We start from the raw sequence: 26,165 nt of genomic DNA on the forward strand, positions 1-26,165 counted from the left end.
TAGTGAGAAATAGTTCATATGTAGTTTTCAAACAGTAGAGATTTTCACTTTTGTGAGTAATTAGAAAAATAAAACCGTATGAGACTTAGATTGTTTTTATTGTGTTGATTAGAGTATCAGTTACATTTAAATCTACGAACAGTTAGGCCTCTCAGTACTAGAACGTCTCTGAAAAATATAACTGATGAACAGAAGTATAAATTACGCTTTTGGAGGGGGATTAAAAAAGCGTAAGTTATATTCTGTAAAAATGTTGAAGAAATTATCACCTAGAGGAACTCTAAATCTTTTGCATATTTCTTTTGTAGCAGCTGTGTTGAGAACAAAACACATCAATGTGAATTGCAGTACTGATAACTAGAAGGGCAAGTTTAAGTCACTTACCCAAGATATTTTAGTCCTGAGGTTTCAGAGATGGAACTCAAAAGAAGTTGAACTCCATAAGAGCCTGGGTCCTAATATCTGCTGTATAGCTTTGGGATGTTTAAAAAGTGATCACACATATGAATTCTAAACAATATTTTAAACAGAAGTTTTCTCCTAATCACAGGTGTTCTTTAAAGAAATTTTCTTATACATTTTGGAAACTTCTACCAGCTCATTTGATCACAAATGGATGGTTATTCAGACACTGACGAGGATTTGTGCAGGTATTTTAAATTATCCTTTTTATTATCTTTCTTATTATTAGATATTTAAAAGGCCAAATGTACTCATATCCTAGATGTACTTTGTTGAAATTAATGTTATATTGTTACAGATGCTCAGAGTGTAGTGGATATTTATGTAAACTATGACTGTGACTTAAATGCAGCCAATATATTTGAAAGACTAGTAAATGATCTATCAAAAATTGCTCAAGGAAGGGGCAGTCAAGAACTTGGTATGAGTAATGTTCAGGTAAGAACTTTAAAAACATTTTCAAATTTAAACTTTACCAGGAAAGAGTCATGTGTTTTCCTTAAAAGACCTTTAAAAAAAAATTGTGTTTTTGAATTACTTTGTAGGAATTGAGCCTGAGGAAAAAAGGTTTAGAATGCTTAGTGTCGATTTTGAAGTGTATGGTTGAATGGAGTAAGGATCAGTATGTGAATCCCAACTCTCAGACAACTCTTGGTAAGGTGATATTTTGAGCTGTAATTCTTTGTCATTTTAAGTGAATAATACTTTGGAGGATAGTTGCAGCTGCTGTTAAACCAATTTCATGACATATTTATTCATTTAACTGATGAGGAAACATTTTCTGTGAGTTAAATATCTAGCTTTAAAATTGTGAGATTTTTAACTTAGTTATCCAAACTATTTTTTTCTAAATCTTCTTAGAAATATTTTGATTATGTAAAATGAAGCATATTTATGCAACTTTCTTGTATTATAATTATAGAGGAAACATATAAAAGGCAGTATGTTTTAAGAAGGTTGAATTGTTCATCTGTGTTTGATGTTTACCCTCACTCAGAGAAAAACTCATAGCTGCAGGGCTACACTGGTGTTATCGAAAACAATTCCTCATGAGGAATGAGCTGAGAGCAGAAATCAGTGGATACTCAGCACTGCAACTGCAAAAAGAACTCCTCCTAATGGTGCAGACTATACACATACAAATTACAGTGTGTTTTAATATCAAAGTATGTTGTTTTATTATGTTACCTAATAGTTATTTTGTATTAAATAGATATCTAAGCAACATTGAAACGCCTTGCCTTATTCAAGAATTTGTTTGCCCTTACACTTTTTTTTTTCTTTGATAGAATAATGTACTCTATCAATTTTTCTTCTTTCAGGTCAGGAAAAACCCTCAGAGCAAGAGATGAGTGAAATCAAACACCCTGAGACAATAAACAGATACGGAAGTTTAAATTCCCTGGAGTCAACATCATCATCAGGAATAGGCAGCTACAGTACACAGATGTCTGGCACTGATAATCCAGAACAATTTGAAGTCCTAAAGCAACAAAAAGAAATAATAGAACAAGGGATAGATTTGTAAGTGTCACAGCTTAAGGAGAAATGTTATTGAATATCTCTCTGCCAGTATAGTGCCATCCCTGCCGTGGGTTTATCACCTTATAATGAGTAAAATGGAGGATGGTTCTCATGGATCTAATTCACGAGGCTCCTATTCAGCCCCCCTTGTTCATTGCAGTCTAGCCCAACTAGATTCCTGTAATGCCCAACCACTCTTGTCATATAAATTAATTTGTCACCATATTATAAGTGCTGTTGATGAGTATCATCTGTGCAATTTTGCACTGTTTAGCTCATGACATCCCCCCATTATATTTTCTAATCATGTGACAACTCAAAACATTTAAAATATGAAACTTCTAATAGCTATCAGTACTCCTTTATAGGTTTTACATTTTTTCCAGCTGGGTTACAAATGTACTATTCTTGTTATTGATTTCATTTTTATATGTTGATAAGGTGATCACCTCTCTTCCAGCCTGGCTAGTGTACCGGATCCTAATCTTGTGAAGTCAGTTTTCCCACTAAGCTTTGTGATACCTGCCTGCTCCTGGACTATTTCCTTTGTGAATATCACCATGCTGCCTTGATTTCTCTTGTTGCCCATCTCTTTTTTCAAAGAGATGCCATAAGGAAAAATGAAATTGTTTGCCGTCTCCATGAATCTAACTATTATAAACTTAAAAATTCCCCTGTGTGCTTACTTGGTTTGCTACTTCTGTAAAGCATTTCTTCTTGATACTTAAGCAGTGCCTTTTAGTGAATGTTCAGGTGTCTTTTTTCTCCAGTGTTAATATGAAAAACAGTTCAACAAAAATGTACACATATTCTATTTTAAAATTACAAAATCTTACTAAATTGCCTCAGGAAATAGCTGTCACTACTGCATTAATTCTAATTGTTCAGTCAATATTTATTAAAGTCTCATCTTTCCAGATCTTATGCAAGATCCTGGGGAAACTAGATACATGGAAAAGCCCTTCCTTCTGAGAGGCTCTTGGTCTAGTATGTGTAAACAAATATGCATATTAAAATTCTGCTGGTCACCCAGTAAACACATATTTGGTACTTGGGACTATTGCCAAGCACCATGAAGGCACTGGTCCTTGTATTCAAGATTGCATTCTAAACATGAGCAATTTTTAAAAATAGTACTGTGTAAATGTTTATAAAAGAGTGTCGTACAGAGTAAGTACTGCCAAGGTACTTATTTTGAAGTACTTGAGAAATGAGAAGGAGTAGTCAGAGGGCTTTGAAGTGGAAGTCTCCCAGTCCTTCTCTCAGCAGCTAGACTTGCTTTCTACTTAATACAGCCATTGATGAGAATGCTTTCATGGAACTGTGTTCCTAGTATACTTGTCTACAACTGTTTCATGACACCAGTCTATCCTGTTTCTCTCCTACCTTTTTGACTATGCCGTCTCAGTCTTGTGGGCTGTTTTTTCTTTCTTCCTGCATGCATCTTAGCATTGCCAGCGTTCTGTTCCTCAGTCCTTTTCCAACATCAACCCCTTAGTTCTCCTACCCAAAACAAAAGACAAATAGAGAAGCCTGTTATTTTTGTATTTCTTATTTATGGTAGTAACCCCAGCATGCTACTAAATTTATAAGCTAAAATCCTGGGAGTTAGCTTAGATTTTCCCCTCAAAGGATTAGATTGTCGAATCTAATCTGTCACTAAGACTTGTTGATTATACTTCCTAATATCCCTGCAATCTGTTCTCTTTTCTCGATCTCCCACCACTATTCTTGCAAATCAAATCATGATTATTTATTTCCTCAACTAGTATAATCTTTCAATTGGCCTACCTTTTTCTTTGGTTTTGTTCATTCTTCAGTCTTTTCCCATGCTTAACTAGAGTAACCTTTCTTGAATGAAAGTCTATTTTTTCCCTCTCTTAGAGAATAAAACCAAAGCTGCTTTGAAGGTATGATAATACCTTCATGATTTGGATCTGCTGGACTCTAAGCTTCATTTCTTGCCACTTTTCTATCTCACCTCACTTTCCAACAATGCAGAACTATTTATTATATAATACTGTCTTGTGCTTTTGTGTTTTAGTATGGCTTCTTCCTCTCTTGCATGTTTTTTCTTATTGTTTGTTCTTCAAAATAGTTCCAGAGTCACCTTTCCCAGGAAATATATTATGACCATCTAAGTTAGTTACTTCTACTGTGTTATTTTCTTACCTTGTGAATACATCTATTTGTCACAGTTTTACTATTACAATTCTTTAAAATTGTGTTTCTTCCATTACAGTGAGAGCTTCTAGGGGTAGGGGGATTATGTTTAGCTTAGTGAAAAAGTGTTTCATTTTATGAATGTTAAGTGGTTATGGTTGGATGAGAACTTGACAAGGGAACCTTTAGGAAGAGCATCCCAGACTAAGAGAATGGCATGTGCAGCAGCAGAGGAAAGGGAGGACATCTGAGCACTTGTTCAGCATGGCAGGCTAGAGTGGAGGGGGAATAACAGGAGGTAAGATTAGAGCATTGAGTTGGATCTAAATTACAGAAGGCCTTATTCTCCATGTAAAGGACTTTTTGTTGTCTTGTTCCTCTTGGCGCTAGCGTGCTAGTGAAGGACTTTAAGCGGAGGAGTAGCATCATCAGATTTCTGTTTTGTAATAGGACTTTGCTGGCAGCCTGAAGGGTGCATTAGAATATGGGCAACATGAGCTAGGGAGACCATTTAAGAACTCTTGCAATAGCCCAAATGACAGGTGTTGGAGCACCAAAGTAACAAAAGTAGGAAGTAAATGATCTGTAAACAAAGAGGTAACATTTGAATTGGATCTTTAAGCCTGAGGGAGACTCCCCTGTGAATGGAGCAGGTAAAAGACATGCAGAGGAAATAGGCTCTAAAAATAGATTTAGGGAATGGGATATGATATATGGGAGCAGAGGAAGGAGAAGGGAGTGAGAGAGAATCTGGAGCTGTATTGAGAAAGGTTTTGTGTGGTCTAATTAATTTGGACAAATGAGCCAAGATTACTTGAAGATTAAGTAGAATGTATATTCGGAGTACCTTAGGGATATTGTGGGTTCAGTTCCATACCACAGCAGTGAAGTAAATATTGCAATATAGTGAGTCACACCATTTTTTTTATTTCTCAGTGCATTAAAGTTATGTTTATACTGTACCATAGTCTATTAACCTATAACCCCCTTATGTCTAAAAAAAATGTACACACATTAATTTAAAAATACTTTATTGCTGAAAAATACTAGTAACCATCTGAGTTTTCAATGAGTTGTAATCTTTTTGCTGTAGAGTGTCTTACCTGAGTGTTGATGGCTGCTGACTGATCAGGGTGGTGGTTGCTGAAAGCTGGAGTAGCTGTGGTGATTTCTTAAAATAAGACAGCAGTAAACTTTTTTGCCTTGATTGTCTCTTCCATTCACGAAAGATTTCTCTGTAGCATGTAATGCTGTTTGATAGTATTTACCTACAGTAATATGTCTTTCAAAATTGGAGTCTATCCTCTCAAACTTTGCTGCAATTTTATAAACTAAATTTATGGAATATTCTAAATCTCTTATTTTCTTTCCACCAGTGTTCACAGCATCTTAACCAGTAATAGATTGCATCTCAAGAAACCACTGTTTTCACTTGTCTATAAGAAGCAGCTACTCATATGTTAAAGTTTGGTCATGAGGTTACAGCAATTCAGTGTCATCTTCACACTTTACTTCTAATTCTAAGTCTCTTGTTACTTTTACCACATCTGCAGTTACTTCCTCCCCTGATGTCTTGGACTCCTGAAAATCGTCCATAAGGGTTAGAATCAGCTTCTTCCCAACTCCTATTGATGTTGGTATTTTTACCCCTCCCATGAGTCACAAATGTTCTTAATGGCATCTAGAACAGTGAATCCTTTCCAGAAGGTTTTCAACTTACTTTGCCCAGATTCAACAGAAGTATCTCTCTACATGGCAGCTATAAGGCAGCTCTCTACATGGCAGCTTTTAAGTAGTATCTCTTTTAAGTAGTATCTCTACATGGCAGCTTTTAAGTAGTATCTCTCTACATGGCAGCTTTTAAGACTTGAAAGTTAGCCTGGCATGGTAGCTTATGCCTGTAATCCCAGCTACTCATGAGGCTTGAGGCCAGGAGTTCAAGATCAGCGTCGGCAATGTAGCAATACCCCATTTCTTAAAAAAAAAAAAAAAAAAAAAAAAGACTTGAAGTTCAGAGTTACTCCTGAGGAAAGGGCACGGTGGCTCATGCCTGTAATCCCAGCTTTGGGAAGCCAAGGTGGGAGGGTCATTTGAGCCCAGGAGTTTGAGATCAACCTGGACAGCATAGCGAGACTGCATTTCTGCAAAAACAAAATCACTCTTTCATCCAAGGGCTGCAGAATGGATATTGTGTTAGCAGGCATGAAAACAACATTAATCTCATCGCACATCTCCATCAGAGCTCTAAGGTGATCAGGTGCATTGTCAATGAGCAGTAATCTTTTGAAAGGAATCTTCTCTTTGAAGCAGTAGATCTCAACAGTGGGCTTCAAATATTCAGTCATCTATGTTGTAAACAGCTGGTGCTGTCATCCAGGCTTTGTTGTTCCATTTCTAGAGTGCAGGCAGAGTAGATTTAGCATGTAATTCTTAAGGACCCTGGGATCTTTGGAATGGTAAATGAGCATTGGCTTCAAGTTAATATCATCAGCTACATTAGCCCCTAAGAGAGCCAGTCTGTCCTTTGAAGCTTTGAAGCCAGGCATTAACTTCTCCTCCCTTGCTATGAAAGTCCTAGATGGCATCTTCTTCCAGTAGAAGAAAGACTGTTTTATCTACATGGAAAATCTGTTGTTTAGTATAACCACCTTCATAAATGATCGTAGCTAGATCTTCTGGATAACTTGCTGCAGCTTCTCCATCAGCACTTGCCATCAGACCTTGCACTTTTATGTTATGGAGACTGCTTCTTTCCTTAAATCTCATGATCCAACCTCTGCTAGCTTCCAGATTTTCTTCTGCAGCTTCATTACCTTTCTTAGCCTCATAGACTTGAAGAGAGTTGGGGCCTTTTTTGGGATTAGGCTTTGCCTTAGGGTAATGTTGTGACTGGTTTGATCTTCTTTTCACACGTGAAAACCTTCTCCATATCAGCAGTTAGGCTGTTTTGCTTTCCTGCTGGTGTGTTCACTGGAGTGGCACTTTTAACTTCCTTCAAGAACTTTTCCTTTGCATTCACAACTTGGTTTGGCTCAAGAGACCTAGCTTTCAGCCTGTCTTGGCTTTTGACATGCCTTCCTCACTAAGCTCAATCATTTCTAGTTTTTTATTTAAAGTGAGAGATGTGCGACTCTTCCTTCCACTTGAACACTTATTGTAGGGTTCTTAATTGGCCTAATTTCAGTATTTTTTTGTCTCAGAATAGGGAAGCCCAAGGAAAGGAAGAGAGATGAGGAACAGCCAGTCAGTGGAGCAGTTAGAACACGCACAATTATTGATTAAGTTTACCATCTTATATGGACGTGGTTTGTGTCACCCCAAAACAATTACAATAGCAACATCAAAGGTCACTGATCACAGGTCACAGTATCAGATATAATAGTGAAAAAGTGTGAACTATTGTGAGAATTACCAAAATGTGACACAGATACAAAGAGAGCATATGGTTTTGGAAAAATGGTACTGATAGACCCTCAATGCAGGGTTGCCACAAACCATCAACCTGTAAAAAACACGTATCTGTGAAATGCAATAAAATGAAGTATGCCTGTATGAAATATTTAGTATTACTCAAAGTTCATCTACTACATGGCATTCTCTCTAATAGTCTCTCATAGTCTAATTTCCCACTGTGGATATGGATAAAAAAAATACTTCATACTGTAAAAAAGTAAGTAAACAAGTCAGTGAAATGATAGTAATAAAGATGGCCTTCCATATGAGACTTATTTCTAAAAAGAAAAGAATAAAGAAAACTTGGCACAATGTCATTATTTTGTACATTCATGTACTGATGTGTATTAAATAAGCTACTATTTTCTGGGTGCTATTAGAAAATTAATTTACTGTGGTTTAAGATCTTTTCAGGGACTACGAATGGTTTTCTATTTTTAATGTTCTTATTAACTTTAACATCATCTAGATTTAATAAGAAACCAAAGAGAGGAATACAGTACCTCCAAGAACAAGGGATGCTTGGCACCACACCTGAAGATATTGCCCAATTCTTACATCAAGAGGAAAGATTAGACTCTGTAAGAATACCATTTTCATTCTAACCTTTTCTGTAAAATTCTTGGGATTTTTTTTTCTTTTTATTAGAGACAGGGTCTCGCTATATTGCCCAGGCTAGTTTTGAAATCCTGGGCTCAGGCAATCCTCCTGCCTCAGCCTTCCAAAGTGCTGGGATTACAGGCATGAGCCACCACGCCTGGCCCCTTTTCTGTAAAATGCTTTTTTAAGTTAATAATACATATTGTGACTCCTTTAAAATGCTTTCCTAAATATAGAGGTAAGTAAAACATAAAGAATAACCTTGGTTGGCCGGGCACAGTGGCTCACATGTGTAATTCCAGCACTTTGGGAGGCTGAGGCGGGTAGATCACCTGAGGTCAGGAGTTCGAGACCAGCGTGGACAACGTGGCAAAACCTCGTCTCTAATAAAAATACAAAAATTTAGCTGGGCGTGGTGGTGGGCTCCTGTAATCCCAGCTACTCAGGAGGCTGAGGCAGGAGAACCACTTGAACCCAGGAGGTAGAGGTTGCAGTGAGCCAAGATTGCACCACTGCACTCCAGCGTGGGCTACAGAGTGAGAGTCTGTCTCAAAAACAAACAAAAAGATGTCTTGGTTATAATATAATCATCTGTAATTGGTCCTCCGTAGCCATGAGTTCTGTATCCATGGATTCTACATCTGTGGATTCAACCAACCACAAATTGAAAATATTCAGGGGAAATAATGGGTGATTGCATCTGTACTGAACATGTACGAACTTTTTTTTCTTGTAGTTATTTCCTAAGCAATACAGAAAACCTATTTACATTGTATTACATATTATAAGTAATCTAGATATGGGAGTAGAGTATGTGGGAGGACGTGTGTAGGTTATATGGAAATACTGTGCCATTTTTTATAAGGAACTTGAGCATCCATGGATTTTGGTGTCCGTGCGGGGTCCTGGAACCAATCCCCCACTGATACTGAGTGATGACTGGTGTGTGTGTGTGTGTGTATGTAAAATCTGCTTTTTAAATTTTCTAAACTGAAAAGAATATCCTGATATATTTATGAAGGCATTTAGTGTGTTTAACTTTTAGCTTTGTGTTTGAAATTGTTAACTCTATAATCAAAAGTCTGTGGATCTTAACAAAATTTTCTGCTTTTTAAGTGGCTGTGTGGCGAATGTAAACATCTCATGAAAATCTCGATTTCTGGCCGGGCACAGTGGCTCATGCCTGTAATCCCAGCACTTTGGGAGGCTGAGGCGGGTAGATTACCTGAGGTCAGGAGACCAGCCTGGCCAAGATGGTGAAACCCTGTCTCTATTGAAAATACAAAAAAAATTAGCTGGGCGCGGTAGCAGGCGCCTTTAATCCCAGCTGCTCGGGAGGCCGAGGCAGGAAAATCGCTTGAACCTGGGGGCAGAGGTTGCAGTGAGCCGAGATCGTGCCACTGCACCCCAGCCTGGGGAGCAAGACTCTGTCTCAAAAAAAAAAAAAGAAAGAAAATATCAATTTCTATCTCTGTTTTTACTTTAGACTCAAGTGGGTGAGTTCCTGGGAGATAATGATAAATTTAACAAAGAAGTCATGTATGCATATGTGGACCAACATGACTTTTCAGGAAAAGACTTCGTTTCAGCCCTTCGTATGTTTCTAGAAGGATTTCGTCTTCCAGGGGAAGCTCAGAAAATCGATCGATTAATGGAAAAATTTGCTGCAAGATACCTAGAATGCAACCAAGGGTAAATAAGGTTCAAATGCTCATTGATTGTCTGTTATATCCAAACCACTGTGCTAGGTAGCATCCAGGGATTTAGAGATAATAGGACGTCATCCCGTTTAGAGAATTTAGATTGTCTACAATCTGGAAGTCGTAAAACAAATCCATAAAAAATTGTAATGTGAGATACTTAGAGAAATAAAAGTGCTATGGGATTTGAGGTGACTTATTTAAATGAAACTATATAAAACAGTAGAAGTTTATAACATGATACATTTATTTTTCCAGACAAACTCTCTTTGCTAGTGCGGATACAGCTTATGTTTTGGCTTATTCAATTATCATGTTGACCACAGACCTTCACAGTCCACAGGTATGTTTTCTTTTAAGTCAGTTTTACAATAAGCGGTACAAAATAAGTAAATTATTCTGAATTCAGTAAGTAATAGTTGAAATTTTTGTTTTATTCAGTTAAACCAGTCACCATATTTGGGTATTTAATTTGGGATGGTGAACATTTTACAAAGGCAACTTCTGGTAGTAATTAAAATTAGACTTTTAGGTATCTATAAAATGTTTCTGTATTTGTCATTCATGATTGACAACTGTATAAAGCTTAAGATAAATTTTAATCTAACAAGACATTTATAGGTCTTATGTCAGTTTGTCACAACATGGAAAAACACTGTGTATAAACCATCCTTCTAAAAAATATAATGTTTCAGGCCAGACATGGTACCTAACACCTGTAATCCCAGCACTTTTGAGTGGCCGAGACAGGCGGATCACATGAGTCCAGGAGTTAAGACCAGCCTGGGCAACATGATGAAACCCTGTCTCTACAAAATATGCATAAATTAGCTGGGCATGGTGGCATGTGCCTGTGGTCCCAACTACTTGGAGGGCTAAGGTGGGAGGATCACTTGAGCCTGGGAGGCACAAGTCGTACAGTGAGCTGAGATCGTGTCACTGCACTCCATCCTGGGTGACAGAGGGCAGACCCCGTCTCAAAAAAAAAAAAATGTTTCAAACTTCACCAGTAGAGGGATTAGCGTAATGAACTCTAATGTACCCATTACCTGCCTTCCACAGTTATCAACTTATGGCCGGTCTTGTTCTATCTATATCTCTTCCCTCCCCTAGATAATTTTGAAGCAGATCTCAAATATCATACCATTTCATCTGCATTTATCTCAGTATGTTTCTCTAAAAGAGAAGGACTCTAATTAAACATAACCATACCACCATACCTAAAAAGTTAACAATAATTTAAAAATACCTGATATCTAGAAATGTTCATTTCTTTTGCCTCATGAAATTCATATTTACTTCTTAAATATTAAAGAACTGTCACTTGATTTCTGATATCTACTTAAAAAGTTTGATTTAAAGTTTTAGTATTTTTTGCTTAGTTTCTAAAAACACACATTGACATCCTTGAGTAAAATTACATTTATAAATTATTTGCAAGGATTTCTTAGTACTTCTAGGGGTAGGTATCTGATGATATTTGTTATGCTTAGGTTGTAAAATAAACTACCTACTTTCTAATCTGAGATGTATTGGAAAAATTAAAATTCATTTGAATTTTGAGATTAACCTTTGCAGTATAGGGATTTTTTGTGTCTGTTTTGAGATGTTTAAAGCAGAGTAGATAAGGAAAGTGTATACCAAACCTAAAGTAAGAATATATACGATTATATACATATGTATATACATATGATTATATGTGAAGTTACTCCTGTTTTAAACACAGTATTGAGCAACTATGCATTTACCACAAATTTACTTGATTTTATATAGGACTTTAAAAATTTATTAAAGATTTTAATAATTCAAGATTTGCCTCTGGCATATTTTTGGCAGTTTAGTCAAAGCAGCTCACCTTCAGGGCTTTTATTATCGAGCATGATGACTTCTATTCTACGGCTTTATAAGGTAGTTCACAGTTGGGATTTGTTTAGATATTTTTACACCAGAATTTTCAGTCTAATTTTTTCATTTGATTTTTCAATCTACACTAGAGTATTTTAACCTGGGTTTACATATGTTTGGTTTTAAAAAGCTATGCTTTAAAAGACATTTGGTTCTCTAAATGAATAAGCAATATTATATGCACCTGTGCAATGTCTTCCTATACATATGTACATACTCATGTTATTTTGAAGAAATATTAAAAATTCCTTTTATGTCTTTTCATAAGTACCCAGACTGTGAAAAGTTTCTAAGGACATACCAGTTAGGGAGTATTACCTTCACAACAGTGTCCCGTCTTTAGCATAACAGTGCCTGTTTGCAGAACATGTGCTTGGAGTCCTATTCTAGCGGTGGCAACTGCTTGTTGTCCAACTGTTCCTTATCAGCTTGCTACCTGGTGTCATGTGCTGCTATGCAGCCTGCAGCTGTAGAACAGCTTGTGAGTTTCTATGAAGCTAAGTAATCTGTTAGAAAATTGTACTCGTGATCTTGGCCTCAGTTGATTTAGATAACTATAACAAATGACAACATTTTAAAATACAAATAACTTTAAAGGAATTTCTTAAAACTAATTCTCATTCTTAGTTCTTTTCAAACTTAAAAAATAGGTGGATTTTAACAAGCTGTTTATGTTCCCTTTTCACCCAGAATATTTATAGTTAGGCTACTTTTTATGTAGTGTGTGGTGAGTCTGATTAAAAAAAAATTGTAGGCATATTTAGAACACAATTTTTGTGTATACAATAATCATCAGTAGTAACAACTGGCTTTAAGTGATTTAAACACTAAATAAGGCACAGCTTAATACAAGCACACGAGGATAAAAGTCAAGAGTAGAATGTTCCATAAAAGATGGCAGGAGAAGAAAAGTAGGATTTTGTTTTATACAGCTTCAGAATCCCACTATGGCAGAAGTGTTCTGTGTGAAGCAGTGCACTTTATTTTGGGGACCTCAAAGCAAAGTATTCTGTATGCCCACATATGGGATCCCTAACCCAGATCCACAGGCAATTAACTGCTACTTCAGATTTTCTGTCAAGACTTTTCTCTGCCTCTGATTGGCATAATGCTAAAACATTTTGCCATGCTTAAAATTTCCGGGTGATTTTAATCTTCCTTTACTTCTTATTGGCAGCAGTGTGTAGTCTTTTATTTTGTTATTCCTGGTGTGTTTTTTAAGCATTCACCTGAACTTTAGGTAAAAAAGCTTCTTTCTTTCAATTTTTTTTTTTAGTGCCATGACCTGAGTTTTTAAAGTTATAAGATAGTAGGGTTTTATTCCATTAAATGATACGTTAAACACTTGAAAACTTTCATGGTAATATTTTTACATATTTGTAGGAAAAGCACTCCTGCCTCCCTTTCTGACATGTTAGAAAAATCTGTTTGCAGAATAATCTGCAGTAAATAAGTGTATATATCCCAGTTACATTTTCTGAAAGTTTTGGTTCCTCTGTACTTTTGTTTTTGTTTGAGACAGGATTTTGCTATGTTGCCTAGGCTGGACTTGAATTCCTGGTCTTGTGCCATCCTCCTTCCCCAGCCTCCTTGGGACTACGGGCACATAACACCACACTCTCTATAGTTTTTGCAAGCTTCTGATGACTTGCTTGATTGTTTTTCTGTGTACTTTCATGTAAATTTACAGGAATTATATCTTAAGAGTTACCTTAAGTTCTTTATGGAAGGTGGTAGAAATATATTTAATTAAATAAATATCTCTTCAGAGACATCATATAAGACGTAGAAATATATTTAATTAAATAAATGTCTCTTCAGAGACATCACATAAGACTTCTGGGTTTTATCTATCTAGGTTTCTGGAGGTAAAGTGTAAACGTTTTGGCTATGCTAGTTCCCAAGTTTGGTAATGGGGTTACCGTCTTACAGACTCCAAACTTGTATTCCACAGCTTTATCAAGGTGCAAAAGGCATTTCTGTTTAGGGTACTCTTATACAAGACAAAACATTCCAAGGATACTTTGTACAGATCACCTGACATAATTCAGTTGCCACAGTGACTCAGTCAGAGAGATTGTTAACTGGTTTTAAATAAATCTCAAGTATTGTTACTCTTATACCCACTGTATATAAAGTCAGCTTTAAATTCATTAACAGCACGTTTATGTTCTTCTAAACTAAGATTTGAATGTTTTTGATATCTTTATTTCCAATAATTGTCATGGCCCTTTTGAGAGATTGCAAAAGCTCTTAAACCTTGAGCAAAAACAAATATTTTCATTGTTCAACTTCCCTCCTTTCTGGTTGCACATTACTCATGTCCACCTCAGAGCATGAATTAGTTTATGCCAGAATGGATCTTTTCTGTATTGCCTTCATTTTCTGTGATTTTTTTCATTTTTATCTATATTTTGTTGAATACTTTCCAGTTTCTGTCCTCAAAAGTATTTACAAAATCTCTTATGTAAATATTCATATCCTTAAAATACAAGTGTAACCTTTATGTTAATTTTTAGGAATTATAATGGTTTTTCATATCTAGGTGAAAAATAAAATGACAAAGGAACAATACATTAAGATGAATAGAGGTATCAATGACAGTAAAGACCTTCCTGAAGAGTATCTATCAGCCATCTATAATGAAATAGCTGGGAAAAAGATATCAATGAAAGAAACAAAAGAACTAACAATCCCTACAAAATCAAGTAAACAGAGTAAGTATCTAAATTAATTGAATTCTGATTGTTCAAGGGGAAAAATATGGGTTCCTAAGAGTTTTTCACTTATGGTCAGGTGTGGTGGTTTGCATTTATAGTCCCCAGCTACTCAGGGAGGCTGAAGCGGAAGGATCACTTGAACCCAGGAGTTCGAGACCAGCATACGCAATATAGCAAGCTTCTTGTCTCTAAAAAAGAAAAAACTTTTTAATTTAAAAGAGAGTTTTTCACTTGATTTAGAATAAAGTAACCTTAGAAATATTGTTTAGAACCATGTTTTGATGAGAAATATTATAATAGAGTTTTTTCCCCAGATTCTGAAGAAAGATAACACTGACCAGTGATTAATGGAAAATGGTATACATTATATGCATGTGTCAGTGTGCATTTAATATATGCTGATCCATTTAGTAGTTAACCTCAGCAAGGATTTGGAGGTCATAAAGAGTAGTTAGACCCAATAGTCAGGCTTCAACCCTTGTCATTTTTTCTTCTTCCTCATCATCTTCAAGCAACATATTTCCATTTGTTCATCTTTTGTTACACATAAATGGAAGCTGGAAGTAGGGATGATTGGAGGAGGTGGGGAGGCTTAGGATCAGGTGAGAGCTCATAGAGTTAGAAATTTCTACCTCAAACAGACCACAAGTTATATCACTGTAGAGTCTCTAGGTCTAACTAGCACCAGGAGGCAACTGTGAACCCAGCCCCCTTCTAGACACTCTATACCTGTGGACAGTGGTAATTAAATTTGAACTGAAATCTGACTACAGGAATGAGATGAGGGTAATGGCTCAAGAATATAACAGTAATATAGAAAGAGGATTCCTGCATTTCTGAGCCCTTCCACTTGGAACTAAAATCTCAAGTTTAAACAGAGTACAGTAGTAAAATCCAAACGGCAGGAGAAAAGAATATTATATATTGTATCATCCTCATATCCCTCTTTTTCTGTCCTATTTTATATATGGTGGTAGGAAATAAGAGAAGCTGGAAATGGAAAGGAGATGGTGGTGTGCCGAAAACACCAAAATTACCCTGGAGCGTTATGGCCAGTTGTTTTCTTGTTAACTCAGGAGCTGTCATTCAAGCCTGTGTGGTACAAAGATACCATTGCCTCTTTTTTTTTTTTTTTTTTTTTTTTTTTTTTTTTGAGATGGAGTTTTGTTGCCCAGGCTGGAGTGCAATGGCGCGATCTTGGCTTGGCGCCACCTTGGCTCACCACAACCTCCGTCTCCTGGGTTCAAGTAACTCTCCTGCCTCAGCCTCCCTAGTAGCTGGGATTACAGGCGTGCACCACCACACCTGACTAATTTTTTTGTATTTTTAGTAGAGACGGGGTTTCTCCATGTTGGTCAGGCTGGTCTTGAACTACTGACCTCAGGTGATCCGCCTGCCTCGGCTTCCCAAAGTGCTGGGATTACAGGTGTGAGCCACCACGCCCAGCCAGATGCCATTGCATTTTACCTCTCTTCTGCTCTTCTCCCATTCCATATTTGGGTTGTTTCCCTGATAATTGTATTCTGAAAGTTGTACCTACTCGTTTCCCTTTTCATAGGTTTTCCACTTATTCCTGACTCCCAGTCTAGGAATTTTTTTTTTTGAGGTGAAATTCATAGAACATAAAATTAGCCATTTAAAAATGAACAATTCAGTGGCATTTAGTACATTCACAGCGTTGTGCAACTACCACCTCTAATTCCAAAAGATTTCATTATCCCAAAATGAAACTCCAAACCCATCAAGCAATTACTCCTTATTCTGTCTCCCCCCAGCCCCTGGAAAATACCAGTCTACTTTCTATTTCTATGGATTTTACCTATTCTGGATTTTTCATATAAGTGTAATCATATAATATGGGATCTCTTGTGTCTTGCTTCTTAGGATTACTTTTAATTACTGGTGGTGTTTATTATTTGATAGTAAAATATCAAAATAGAATTCTTAAATGTTTTATATTTAAAATGCTGATAGTGTTTATTGTTTCAGATGTAGCCAGTGAAAAACAAAGAAGACTTCTGTATAACTTAGAAATGGAGCAGATGGCCAAGACAGCTAAAGCACTCATGGAGGCCGTGAGCCATGTTCAGGCACCCTTTACAAGTGCAACACATTTGGAGCATGTGAGGCCCATGTTTAAGGTTAGAATTTTCAAGTAATGTTTGATTGCAGTGTACATTTATATATAACTACATTTATAATATTTTTAAGTTAAGGAAGCGATACAGTGATATAGCACATTAGTGTAGACATATTGAGGTGAAATTCATAGAACATGTTATTTAGGACATAGTAGATACAAATTTTCTTACTTAAAGAGAACAAGAGGAGTTACTCACTATAAGGAATTAATAGTTGTGTAATCTTAGGAATTAAGCATAGAAAAGTTTTGGAGAATGATCATTAATCCTTGGCCTGATTTTCTCTAAATGAGTTATGCTTAAGCCTTTGGAGTTAACTCACATTTCAAATGATCATGAGGCTCTTGTTTTCTTTAAGTGTTTTGGGCCCAGGAACTTATATCAGGCTTCTGAATATGCCTGGGGCCCAGAAAGTAGGGTAAGGAACAGAAGAAAATATTATTTGTGTTTGTGGGTTGATTTAGTGAGAATGATACTTATTCTTTAAAATTTGATTTCCCATTCCTTCTTCATTCTCTATCCTTTCTCCAAATTCCAGAATGAGTAAGCAGTGCATTACTACAAGGGTTGTAGCAAAGTGGAGTAGTGTCTAGTTAAGTTTGAAAAGAGGAAGTGGGTAAAGTATATTCCTGTTCATGAGACCATATGGCAAGGTGGTCTGTGGAGGCTAAAGATCATAATCCAATGCTCACTCTGATTCTAACTACACGTATGTGTGGGTAGTAAAAGATGACTACAGGATTCTTGTGCTTCCTTTTAGCTCCAAAATTTTGTAATTACTTCTACCTCTTCTTCAAGGTCCATGTGATACACTATTTCTAAACGTTGATGAAGAATCACGAGATGAGAGTGAGCTTTTATGATCTGTTCTCTGGATTTGTTGTAGTTTATTTAAACATCCTCCAAACTAGAATTAAGAATCTTTTCCGTCAGTGCCATTTCTGCTACCATTAAGCTACTGCAGACACCCTCATTTCTCCCTCAGATTACTGCGGCATTCTCCTAACAGGCATCTTCATGTCTACTTTTTCACTCCTCTTACCCATTTATAGAGACCAGAGTGATCTTTTTAAAATTCCAAATGAAATGCCAGCTTCTTACTTAAAGCTTTTTATTGGCTTTGCATGATACCATGAAACCTGGCACACCCATAGTGTCTGTAGACTTTCTGTGACCTGGCTCCACCTGCCTCTCCGATTCCATCACTAGATCTCTTCGGTTTCTTACTATGCTGCAGTCACACCAGCATTCTTTTGGTTTCTAGAACATCTTAAATTATTTTCTCTTCAGGGCATTCATATGAGGTATGTCCTTTGTCTAGAATGTTCTTTCCTCCTTTGCCTGAGTAGTTTCCAGTTTAAATATCACCCTCTCAGCCAGGCACGGTGGCTTACGCCTGTATTCCCAGCACTTTGGGAGGCCGAGGTGGGTGGATTGCTTCAGGTCAGGAGTTCAAGACCAGGCTGACCAACAGGGTGAAACCCCATCTCTACTAAAAGTACAAAAATTAGCCAGGCTTGGTGGCATGCACCTGTAGTCCCAGGTACTTGAATGCTGAGGCAGGAGAATTGCTTGAACCTGGGAGGCGGAGGTTGCAGTGAGCCAAGATCAGGCCACTGCACTCCAGCCTGGGCGACAGAGTGAGACTCTGTCTGAAAAATAAAAATAAAAATAAATATCATCCTCTCTGAGAGTTCTGCACTGTCCCCTCTAATCTAAACTAGGTCCCTAATTCATAATATTCTATGCCTTTCCTTCAGTATATCTATAGATTTATCTATCCGTCTGTCTATCTGTATATCTGCCTATCTGTGTGCAGACTTGTATGCTCCTCGGCTTACGATGGGATTATGTCTCAATAAACCCATTGTTTAAGTGGAAAATGTATTTAATACACCTAACCTACAGAACGTTATAGCTTAGCCTTGCCTGCCTTGAACATGCCCAGGATACTTACCTTAGCCTACAGGTGGGCAAAATCATCTAACACAAAGCCTGTTTTATGCTACAGTACTGAATATCTCGTGTAATTTATTGAATACTATACTGAAAATGAAAAACAATAGTTGTATGAATATATTGTAAAGTCAAAAAATGGTAAGTTGAACCATTGTAAGTTGGGAACTGTCTGTATATACATTATTTATATACATGTACGAGATAAGGAACTACATCTCTTCACTTGTCCCAACATCGACCATAGTTCCTGGCTTGTGTTAAGTACTCAATGAATAAACATTGGCTGGGTGGAAGGAATGAATGATATATTCCTGGAATGCAATGTATAATATTAAGGGATATAAACTTTTTAAGATAAAGCAAAGACAAAAAAAAGTTTATCTTATTAGAAACAAGATACAGTGTCACTTATAGTCTTCAAACATTATTGCACTGTCATAATTTGACAAAGCATTCATGAAACAATCTGTAGACTAGTTTCAACAGACAAATAACACCTGTAAGCAGGCATGACTGTCCTAAATTGTTTACTAGGTATGAATTTTACAAACATTATTTATAGTAATGGTAATGGTGGAGCTGGAGAGTATTGCACCTTCTCTGAGCTGCACAATGAGAACCACTATTCTGTGGGATGTTTCTTCACTTTGTTGATTGTTTCCTTTGCAGAAGCTTTTTAACTTAATGTGTCCATTTGTCCATTTTTACTTTGGTTACCTGTGATTGTGGGGTATTCTCAAGAAATCTTTGCCCAGCTTAATGTCCTAGAGAGTATCCTCAATGTTTTCTTATGGTAGTTTCATAGTTTGAGGTCTTAGATGTAAGTTTTTAATCCATTTTGATCTGATTTTTGTATATGGCAAGATAAAGGAGTCTAGTTTCATTCTTTTGTATGTGGATATCCAGTTTTCCCAGCACTGTTTATTGAAGAGACTGTCCTTTCTCCCAATGTATGTTCTTGGCTGCTTTGTCAAAAATGAATTCACTAGATGTATGGATTCATTTTTGGGTTCTCTATTCTGTTCCAGTGATCTACATATCTCTTTTGATGCCAGTACTGTGCCATTTTGGCTACTATAGCTCTGTAGTATAACTTGAAGGCAGGTAATGTGATTTCTTCAGTTTTGTACTTTTTGCTCAGGATAGCTTTGGCTATTCTGGGTCTTTTTTGATTCCATATAAATTGTAGGATTTTTTTTTCTATTTCTATGAAGAATGTCATGGTATTCTATAGATTGCTTTGGGTAATATGGACATTTTAGCAATATTGATTCTTCTAATCCATAAACATAAAATATCTTTCAATTTTTGTGGTGCCCTCTTCAGTTTCTTTCATCACTGTTCTGTAGTTTTCATTGTAGGGATCTTTCACGTCTTTGGTTAATTTTTAAAATTTCTTTCTCAGATTGTTCACTGTTGTCAAATAGAAATGCTACTGAATTTTGTATGTTGATTTTTGTATCCTGCAGCTTTACTGAATTTATCAGTTCTAATAGTTCTTTGGTAGAGCGTTCAGGCTTTTCCAAATATAAGATTGTATCACCTGCAAATAGATAATTTGACTTCTTCCTTTCAAGTTCGGATGTCTTTTATTTCTTTCTCTTTTCTGATTCCTCCAGCTAGTTCTTTCAGTACTTTGTTGAATAACAGTGGTGAAAGTAGGCATCCTTGTTGTGTTTCAGACCTTACAGGAAGGGCTTTCTGTTTTTCCCTTTTCAGTACAATACTAGCTGTGGTCTGTTGTATATGGCTTTCATTATGTTGAGGAATATTCCTTCTATACCTACTTCTTTGAGAGTTTTTATCAAATGCTTTTTTAATCAATTGAAATGATCATATGGTATTGTCTTTCATTCTGTTGATATGGTGTATCACATTGATTAATTTGTGTATGTTGAACCATCCTTGCATCCCTGGGATAAATCCCACTTGGTCATGATGAATAATCTTTTAAATGTGTTGTTCAATTTGGTTTGCTGGTATTTTGTTGAAGATTTTTGCATCAATATTCATCAGTGATATTGGCCTGCAATTTTTTTTTTTAATGTGTCTTTGTCTGGTTGTGGTATCAGGGTAATACTGGCCTTGTAGAATGAATTTGGAAATATTCCTTCCTACTCTGTTTCTCAGAATAGTTTGAATAGGATTGGTATTAGTTCTTTAAATGTTTGGTAGAATTTAGCAGTGAAGCCATCAGATCCCACGCTTTCTTTTGCTGAGAGACTTTTTATTATGGCTTTGATCTCATTGCTTGTTATTGGTCTGTTCAGGTTTTGAATTTCTTCTTGGTTCAATCTTCATAGATTTTATGTGTCTAGGAATTTATCCATTTCCTTTAGATTTTCCAGTTTACCGGCATGTAGTTGTTCAGAGTAGCCACTAAGAATCCTTTGAATTTCTGTGGTGTCAGTTGTAATGTCTCCTTTTTCATCTCTAATTTTATTTATTTGTGTCTTCGGTCTTTTTTTCTTAGTCTTGGTTAAGGTTTGTCAAGTTTATCTATCATTTCAGAAAACCAACTTTTTGTTTTGTTGGTGTTTTGTATTTTTAAAATTTCAGTTTCATTCATTTGTGCTCTGATCTTTATTTTCTTCTAATTTTGGGTTTGATTTGCTCTTGCTTTTCTAGTTCTTTAAGAAACATCATTAGGTTGTTTATTTGGAGTTTTTCTTCTTTTTTGATGTAGACACTAACAGCTATAAAATTTGCTCTTAGGACTACTTTCACTATATTCCATAGGTTTGGGTACGTTGTGTCTTCATTATCATTTGTTTCAATAAATTTTTCAATTTCCTTCTTAATTTCTTCATTGACCCACTGGTCATTCAGGAGCATATTCTTTAATTTTCATGTGTTTGTATTGTTTCTAAAATTATTCTTGTTACTGATTTCTAGTTTTATTCTATTGTACCAGAAAGAGGCTTCAGATTCACTTTTTTAAAGTGTTTTCAGATTTGTTTTGAGTCCTAACATATGGTCTATCCTCTAGAATGATCCATGTGCTGAGGAAAAGAATGTGTATGCTACTGCCATTGGATGAAATATTCTGTAAATATCTATTAGATCCATTTGTTCTATAGTGCAGATTAAATCTGATGTTTCTTTGTTGATCTGCTGGAAGGTCTGTCCAATATGGAAAATGAGGTGTTGAAGTCTCCAGCTGTTACTGTATTGGGGTCTATCTCTGTCTTTAGCTCTAATAATATTTGCTTTACATATTTGGGTGCAGTGCTGGGTGTGCATATCTATATATATACACACACACACATCCACACACAATTGCTGTATCCTCTTGCTGGATTGACCTCTTTATCACTGCATATTGGCTTTGTCTCTTCCTAGTTTTTGTCTTGAAATATATTTTTTCTGATACAAGTATAGCTACTCCTGCTCTTTTTTGCTTTCCATTTGCATGGAATATCTTTTTCCATCCCTTTATTTTCAGTCGGTGTGTATCATTATAGGTGAAGTGTGTCTCATGTACACAACAGATCATTGGGGCTTGTGTTTTTGTTCATTCAGCCACTATGTATCTTTTTATTGAAGAGTTTAGCCTATGTATATTCAGTGTGACTATTGATAAAGACTTACTCTTCCCATTTTGTTATTTTCTCGTTGTTTTGTGGTCTTTTCTTTTTTCTTTCCTTCTTTCCTGTCTTCCTTTTAGTGAAGGTTATTGTCTCTGATGGTTTGATTTAATTTCTTACTTTTTATTTTTTGTTTATTCATTATAGGTTTTTTTGGTTTGAGGTTACCATGAGGCTTGCAAGTACTATCTTATAACCCATTATTTTAAGCTGATAACACTGCTTGCATAAACAAATAAACAAGCAAAAATAAAACTAATAACTCTACACTTTAACTTTGTTCCCCTGCTTTTTAACCTTTTGTTGTTTTTGTTTATACCTTATTGTACTGCCTGTGTCTTGAAAAGCTGTGGGTCATCTTTCTGTCTTTCTACTTAAGAGTATTTTACATGTCCACAGTTACACAGTGTTATAATACTATATTTTTCTGTGTACTTTTTATAACCAGTGAGTTGTGTACTTTTAGATGATTTCTTCTTACTCATTAATGTCCTTTTTCTGATTGAAGTACTCCCTTTAGCATTTCATGCAGGACATGTCTGGTGTTGATGAAATCCCTCAGCTTTCATTTGTCTGGGAAATTATTTTTCTTTCATGTTTAAAGGATAGTTTCACCAGATATGTACTATTTTCAGGTAAAAGTTTTTTTCCATAAGCACTTTAAATATGTCATACCACTGTATCCTGGCCTGTGTGGTTTCCACTGAATAGTCTGCTGCCAGACATATTGGAGCTTCATTGTATGTTATTTGTTTCTTTTCTCTTGTTGCTTTTAGGATCCTTTATCTTTGACCCTTGTGAGTTTAATTATTAAAAAGCCTTGAGGTAATTGTCTTTGGGTTACATTTGTTTGATGTTCTATAACCTTGTACTGGATACTGTTATTTTTATCTAGGTTTGGGGAGTTCTCTGTTGTTATCCCTTTGAATAAACTTTCTACCTCTATCTCTTTCTCTGCCTCTTTGAAGACCAATAACTTTTAGAATTGCCCTTTTAAAGCTATTTTCCAGATTTTATAGGTGTGCTTCATTCTTTTTTCTTTTGTCTCCTCTGACTGTATTTTTTTCAGATAGCCTGTCTTCACGCTTACTAATTCTTTCTTCTGCTTGATCAGTTCTGCTATTAAGAGACTTATGGGGCTGGGAACCGTGGTTTATGCCTGTAATCCCAACACTTTAGGAGGCTGAAGTGGGCAGATCACTTGAGCCCAGGAGTTTGAGACCAGTCTAGGCAACATGGCGAAGCCCCGTCTCTACAAAAATTAGCCAGGTATAGTGGCTTGTGCCTGTGGTTCCAGCTACTAGGAAAGCTGAGGTGGGAGGATTGCTTGAGCCTGGGAGGTGGAGGTTGCGGTGAGCTGCGATGTCACTTCACTCCAGCTTGAGTAACAGAGTGAGATCCTCAAAACAACAACAACAACAACAGAGAGAGCGAGACAAGAGACTCAGTACATCGATTGCTTTTTTTTTTTTTTTTTTTTTTTTTTTGAGGTGGAGTCTCACTTTGTCGCCCAGGCTGGAGTGCAGTGGCATGATCCCGGCTCATTGCAACCTCCGCCTCCCAGGTTCAAGGAATTCTCTCTGCCTCAGCCTCCTGAGTAGCTTGGATTCCAGGCACCTGCCACCATGTCTGGCTGATTTTTGTATTTTTAGTAGAGACAGGGTTTTGTCATGTTGGCCAGGCTGGTCTCAAAACTCCTGATCTCAGATGATCCACCCACCTTGGCCTCCCAAAGTGCTGGGATTACAGGCGTGAGCCACCACGCCTGGCCTGCATTTTTCAACTGTGGAATTTTGTTTTTTTATTATTATTTTAATCCTTTTAAAAATTTATCTGATGAAATTCTGAATTTCTTCTGTGTTACCTTGAATTTATTTGAGTTTCCTCAAAACAGCTCTTTTGAATTCTCTGTCAGAAAGGTCACATATATCTCTTTCTCCAGGATTGGTCCCTGGTATTTAGTTCGTTTGGTGAGGTCATGTTTTCCTGGATAGTCTTGATACTTACAGATGTTCATTGATGTCTGGGCTTTGAGTAATTAGGTGTTTGTTGTAGTCTTCTCAGTCTGGGCTTGTTTGTACCCATCCTTCTTGGGAAGGCTTTCTAGGTATTCAAAAGGACTTGATGATATGGTTTGGCTATATCCTTACCTATCTTGAATTGTAGCTCCCATAATTCCCATGTGTCATGAGAGAGACCCAGTGGGAGGTAATTGAATCATGGGGGCAGGTCTTTTCCCGTGCTGTTCTTGTGATAGTGAATGAGTCTCATGAGAGCCGATGGTTTTATAAAGGGGAGTTCCCCCACACAAGCTCTCTCTTGCCTGCTGCTGTGTAAGACATGACTTTGCTCCTCCTTGCCTTCCACTATGATTGTGAGGCCTCTCAGCCACATGGAACTGAGTCCATTAAGCCTGTTTTTCTTTATAAATTACGCAGTGTTGGGTATGTCTTTATTAGCAGCTTGAGAATGGACTAATATACTTGAGTATTGTGATCCATGCCATATCTGCTTTAGGGGATACCCCAAGTCCAGTAACGGTGGGTTACTTGCAGACTCTGTGGTTCTTGCAGACTCATAGAGGTATCACCTTAGTGGTCTTCAATAACATTCAGAAGAATTCTCTGGATTACCCCCCAGGTTCCAGGCAGGTCCAGAGATACTATCTTGGAGCCAGGGACATGAGTCAGAAACCTTAGGAATCTACCTGGTGTTCAATTCTGCTGCAGCTGAGCTGGCACTCAAACTACAAGACACAGTCCTTCCCACTCTTCCCTCCCCTTTTCACAGGCAGAGGAGCCTTAGCCCGTGGCCGTCACCACCACAGGCCCACGGGGAGTACTGCCAAGCTACTGCTGATGTTCACAAGGGCCAAGGGCTCTCTCGTGAGCTTGTCTTGAATGCTGCCAGGCCGGGACTCACCCTTCAGGGCGGTGGGCTTCCCTCTGGCCCAGGGCAGGTACAGAAATGCCATCCCAGAGCCAAGGCCTGGAATAAGGTCTCCAAGAGCCCACTCGTTGCTCTACCCTTCTGTGGCCAAGCTGGTACCTAAAGTGCAAGACAAAGTCCCTTTACTTTTTCCTCTGCAAGAAGGAGTCCCTCCCCATAGCCACCACAGCTGGGAATGCACTGAGTCTCACCCGAGTCCCACAGTGTACTATCTGGATATCACTCTGGCTATTCAGGGCCCAGGGGCTCTTTAGTCAGCAAATAAGGGTTCCTGTGAGGACTGGGCCATTCCCTTCAAGGCAGTGGGTTCCCTTCTGGCCTAGGATGTGTCTAGAAATCAGAGCTAGGGCCTGGAAAGGAGGCCTCACACCTGCCTGGTGCCCTGTCCTACTGTGGCTGAGCTGGTTTTAGAGATGCAAGACAAAGTCCTCTTTATTCTTCCCTCTCCTTTCCTTAAGTATAAGAAGGGAGTCTGTTTTGGAGCTACAAGCTATGCTTGGGGGAGGGGTGATGCCAGCACTCCCTTAGCCACTCTAGCTGGTGTCTCAGTAGGTTGTGTATCCCCCACGTCCACTGCCTCCAAGCCCAGCACAGCTAGGCCTTGCCTAGGAGTTGCAGTCCTTGTGGCCTAGACTGACTTTTCAGGTTTATTTAGGGCCCCAGAACACTTTAGTCCATGCTGGTGTGGCTTGCTGGAACTCAGGTTCCTACTGCTAGGATGGGTGATGCCTGTCTGGCTGTGGCTCGTCTGAATGCTTCCTCTGTGGGTGGGCATCAGCTCAGTTCAGCTCAGTTTTGCTTTCTACTGTGACAGGGTGGCACTGAGTTCAATGTAAAGTCTCACAGTTGCTGCACTGTCCCTCTCCCAAGTACACAGATTTTCTCTCTGCAGCACAGGGCCGCTGATGGGAGACGGGGGAGGGATGGCGTTGGGATTTAAGACTGTCTTTCCTACCCTCTTCAGTGTCCCTTTCAGTGATATCAAGTTAAAACCAGCTACTG

At 37.5% G+C, this 26,165-nt stretch overlaps 1 protein-coding gene across 4 annotated transcripts in view; it reads left to right on the plus strand.

Annotated features, from left to right (window-relative positions):
• Positions 1-26,165, plus strand: part of ARFGEF1 (ARF guanine nucleotide exchange factor 1) — a 146,762-nt gene that overhangs the window by 73,459 nt on the left and 47,138 nt on the right. For all 4 annotated transcript variants that reach the window (XM_031014013.3, XM_055349454.2, XM_055349450.2 and 1 more), the window contains 9 exons: positions 551-650; positions 761-900; positions 1,008-1,116; positions 1,785-1,986; positions 8,072-8,183; positions 9,689-9,894; positions 10,161-10,245; positions 14,353-14,524; positions 16,517-16,668. In XM_031014013.3, the coding sequence (XP_030869873.1) occupies positions 551-650; positions 761-900; positions 1,008-1,116; positions 1,785-1,986; positions 8,072-8,183; positions 9,689-9,894; positions 10,161-10,245; positions 14,353-14,524; positions 16,517-16,668 (1,278 nt within the window). The remainder of the gene's footprint in view (positions 1-550; positions 651-760; positions 901-1,007; positions 1,117-1,784; positions 1,987-8,071; positions 8,184-9,688; positions 9,895-10,160; positions 10,246-14,352; positions 14,525-16,516; positions 16,669-26,165) is intronic.

The sequence above is a fragment of the Gorilla gorilla genome, chromosome 7, assembly GCF_029281585.2.
Source record: "Gorilla gorilla gorilla isolate KB3781 chromosome 7, NHGRI_mGorGor1-v2.1_pri, whole genome shotgun sequence".
Taxonomy (NCBI): domain Eukaryota; kingdom Metazoa; phylum Chordata; class Mammalia; order Primates; family Hominidae; genus Gorilla; species Gorilla gorilla.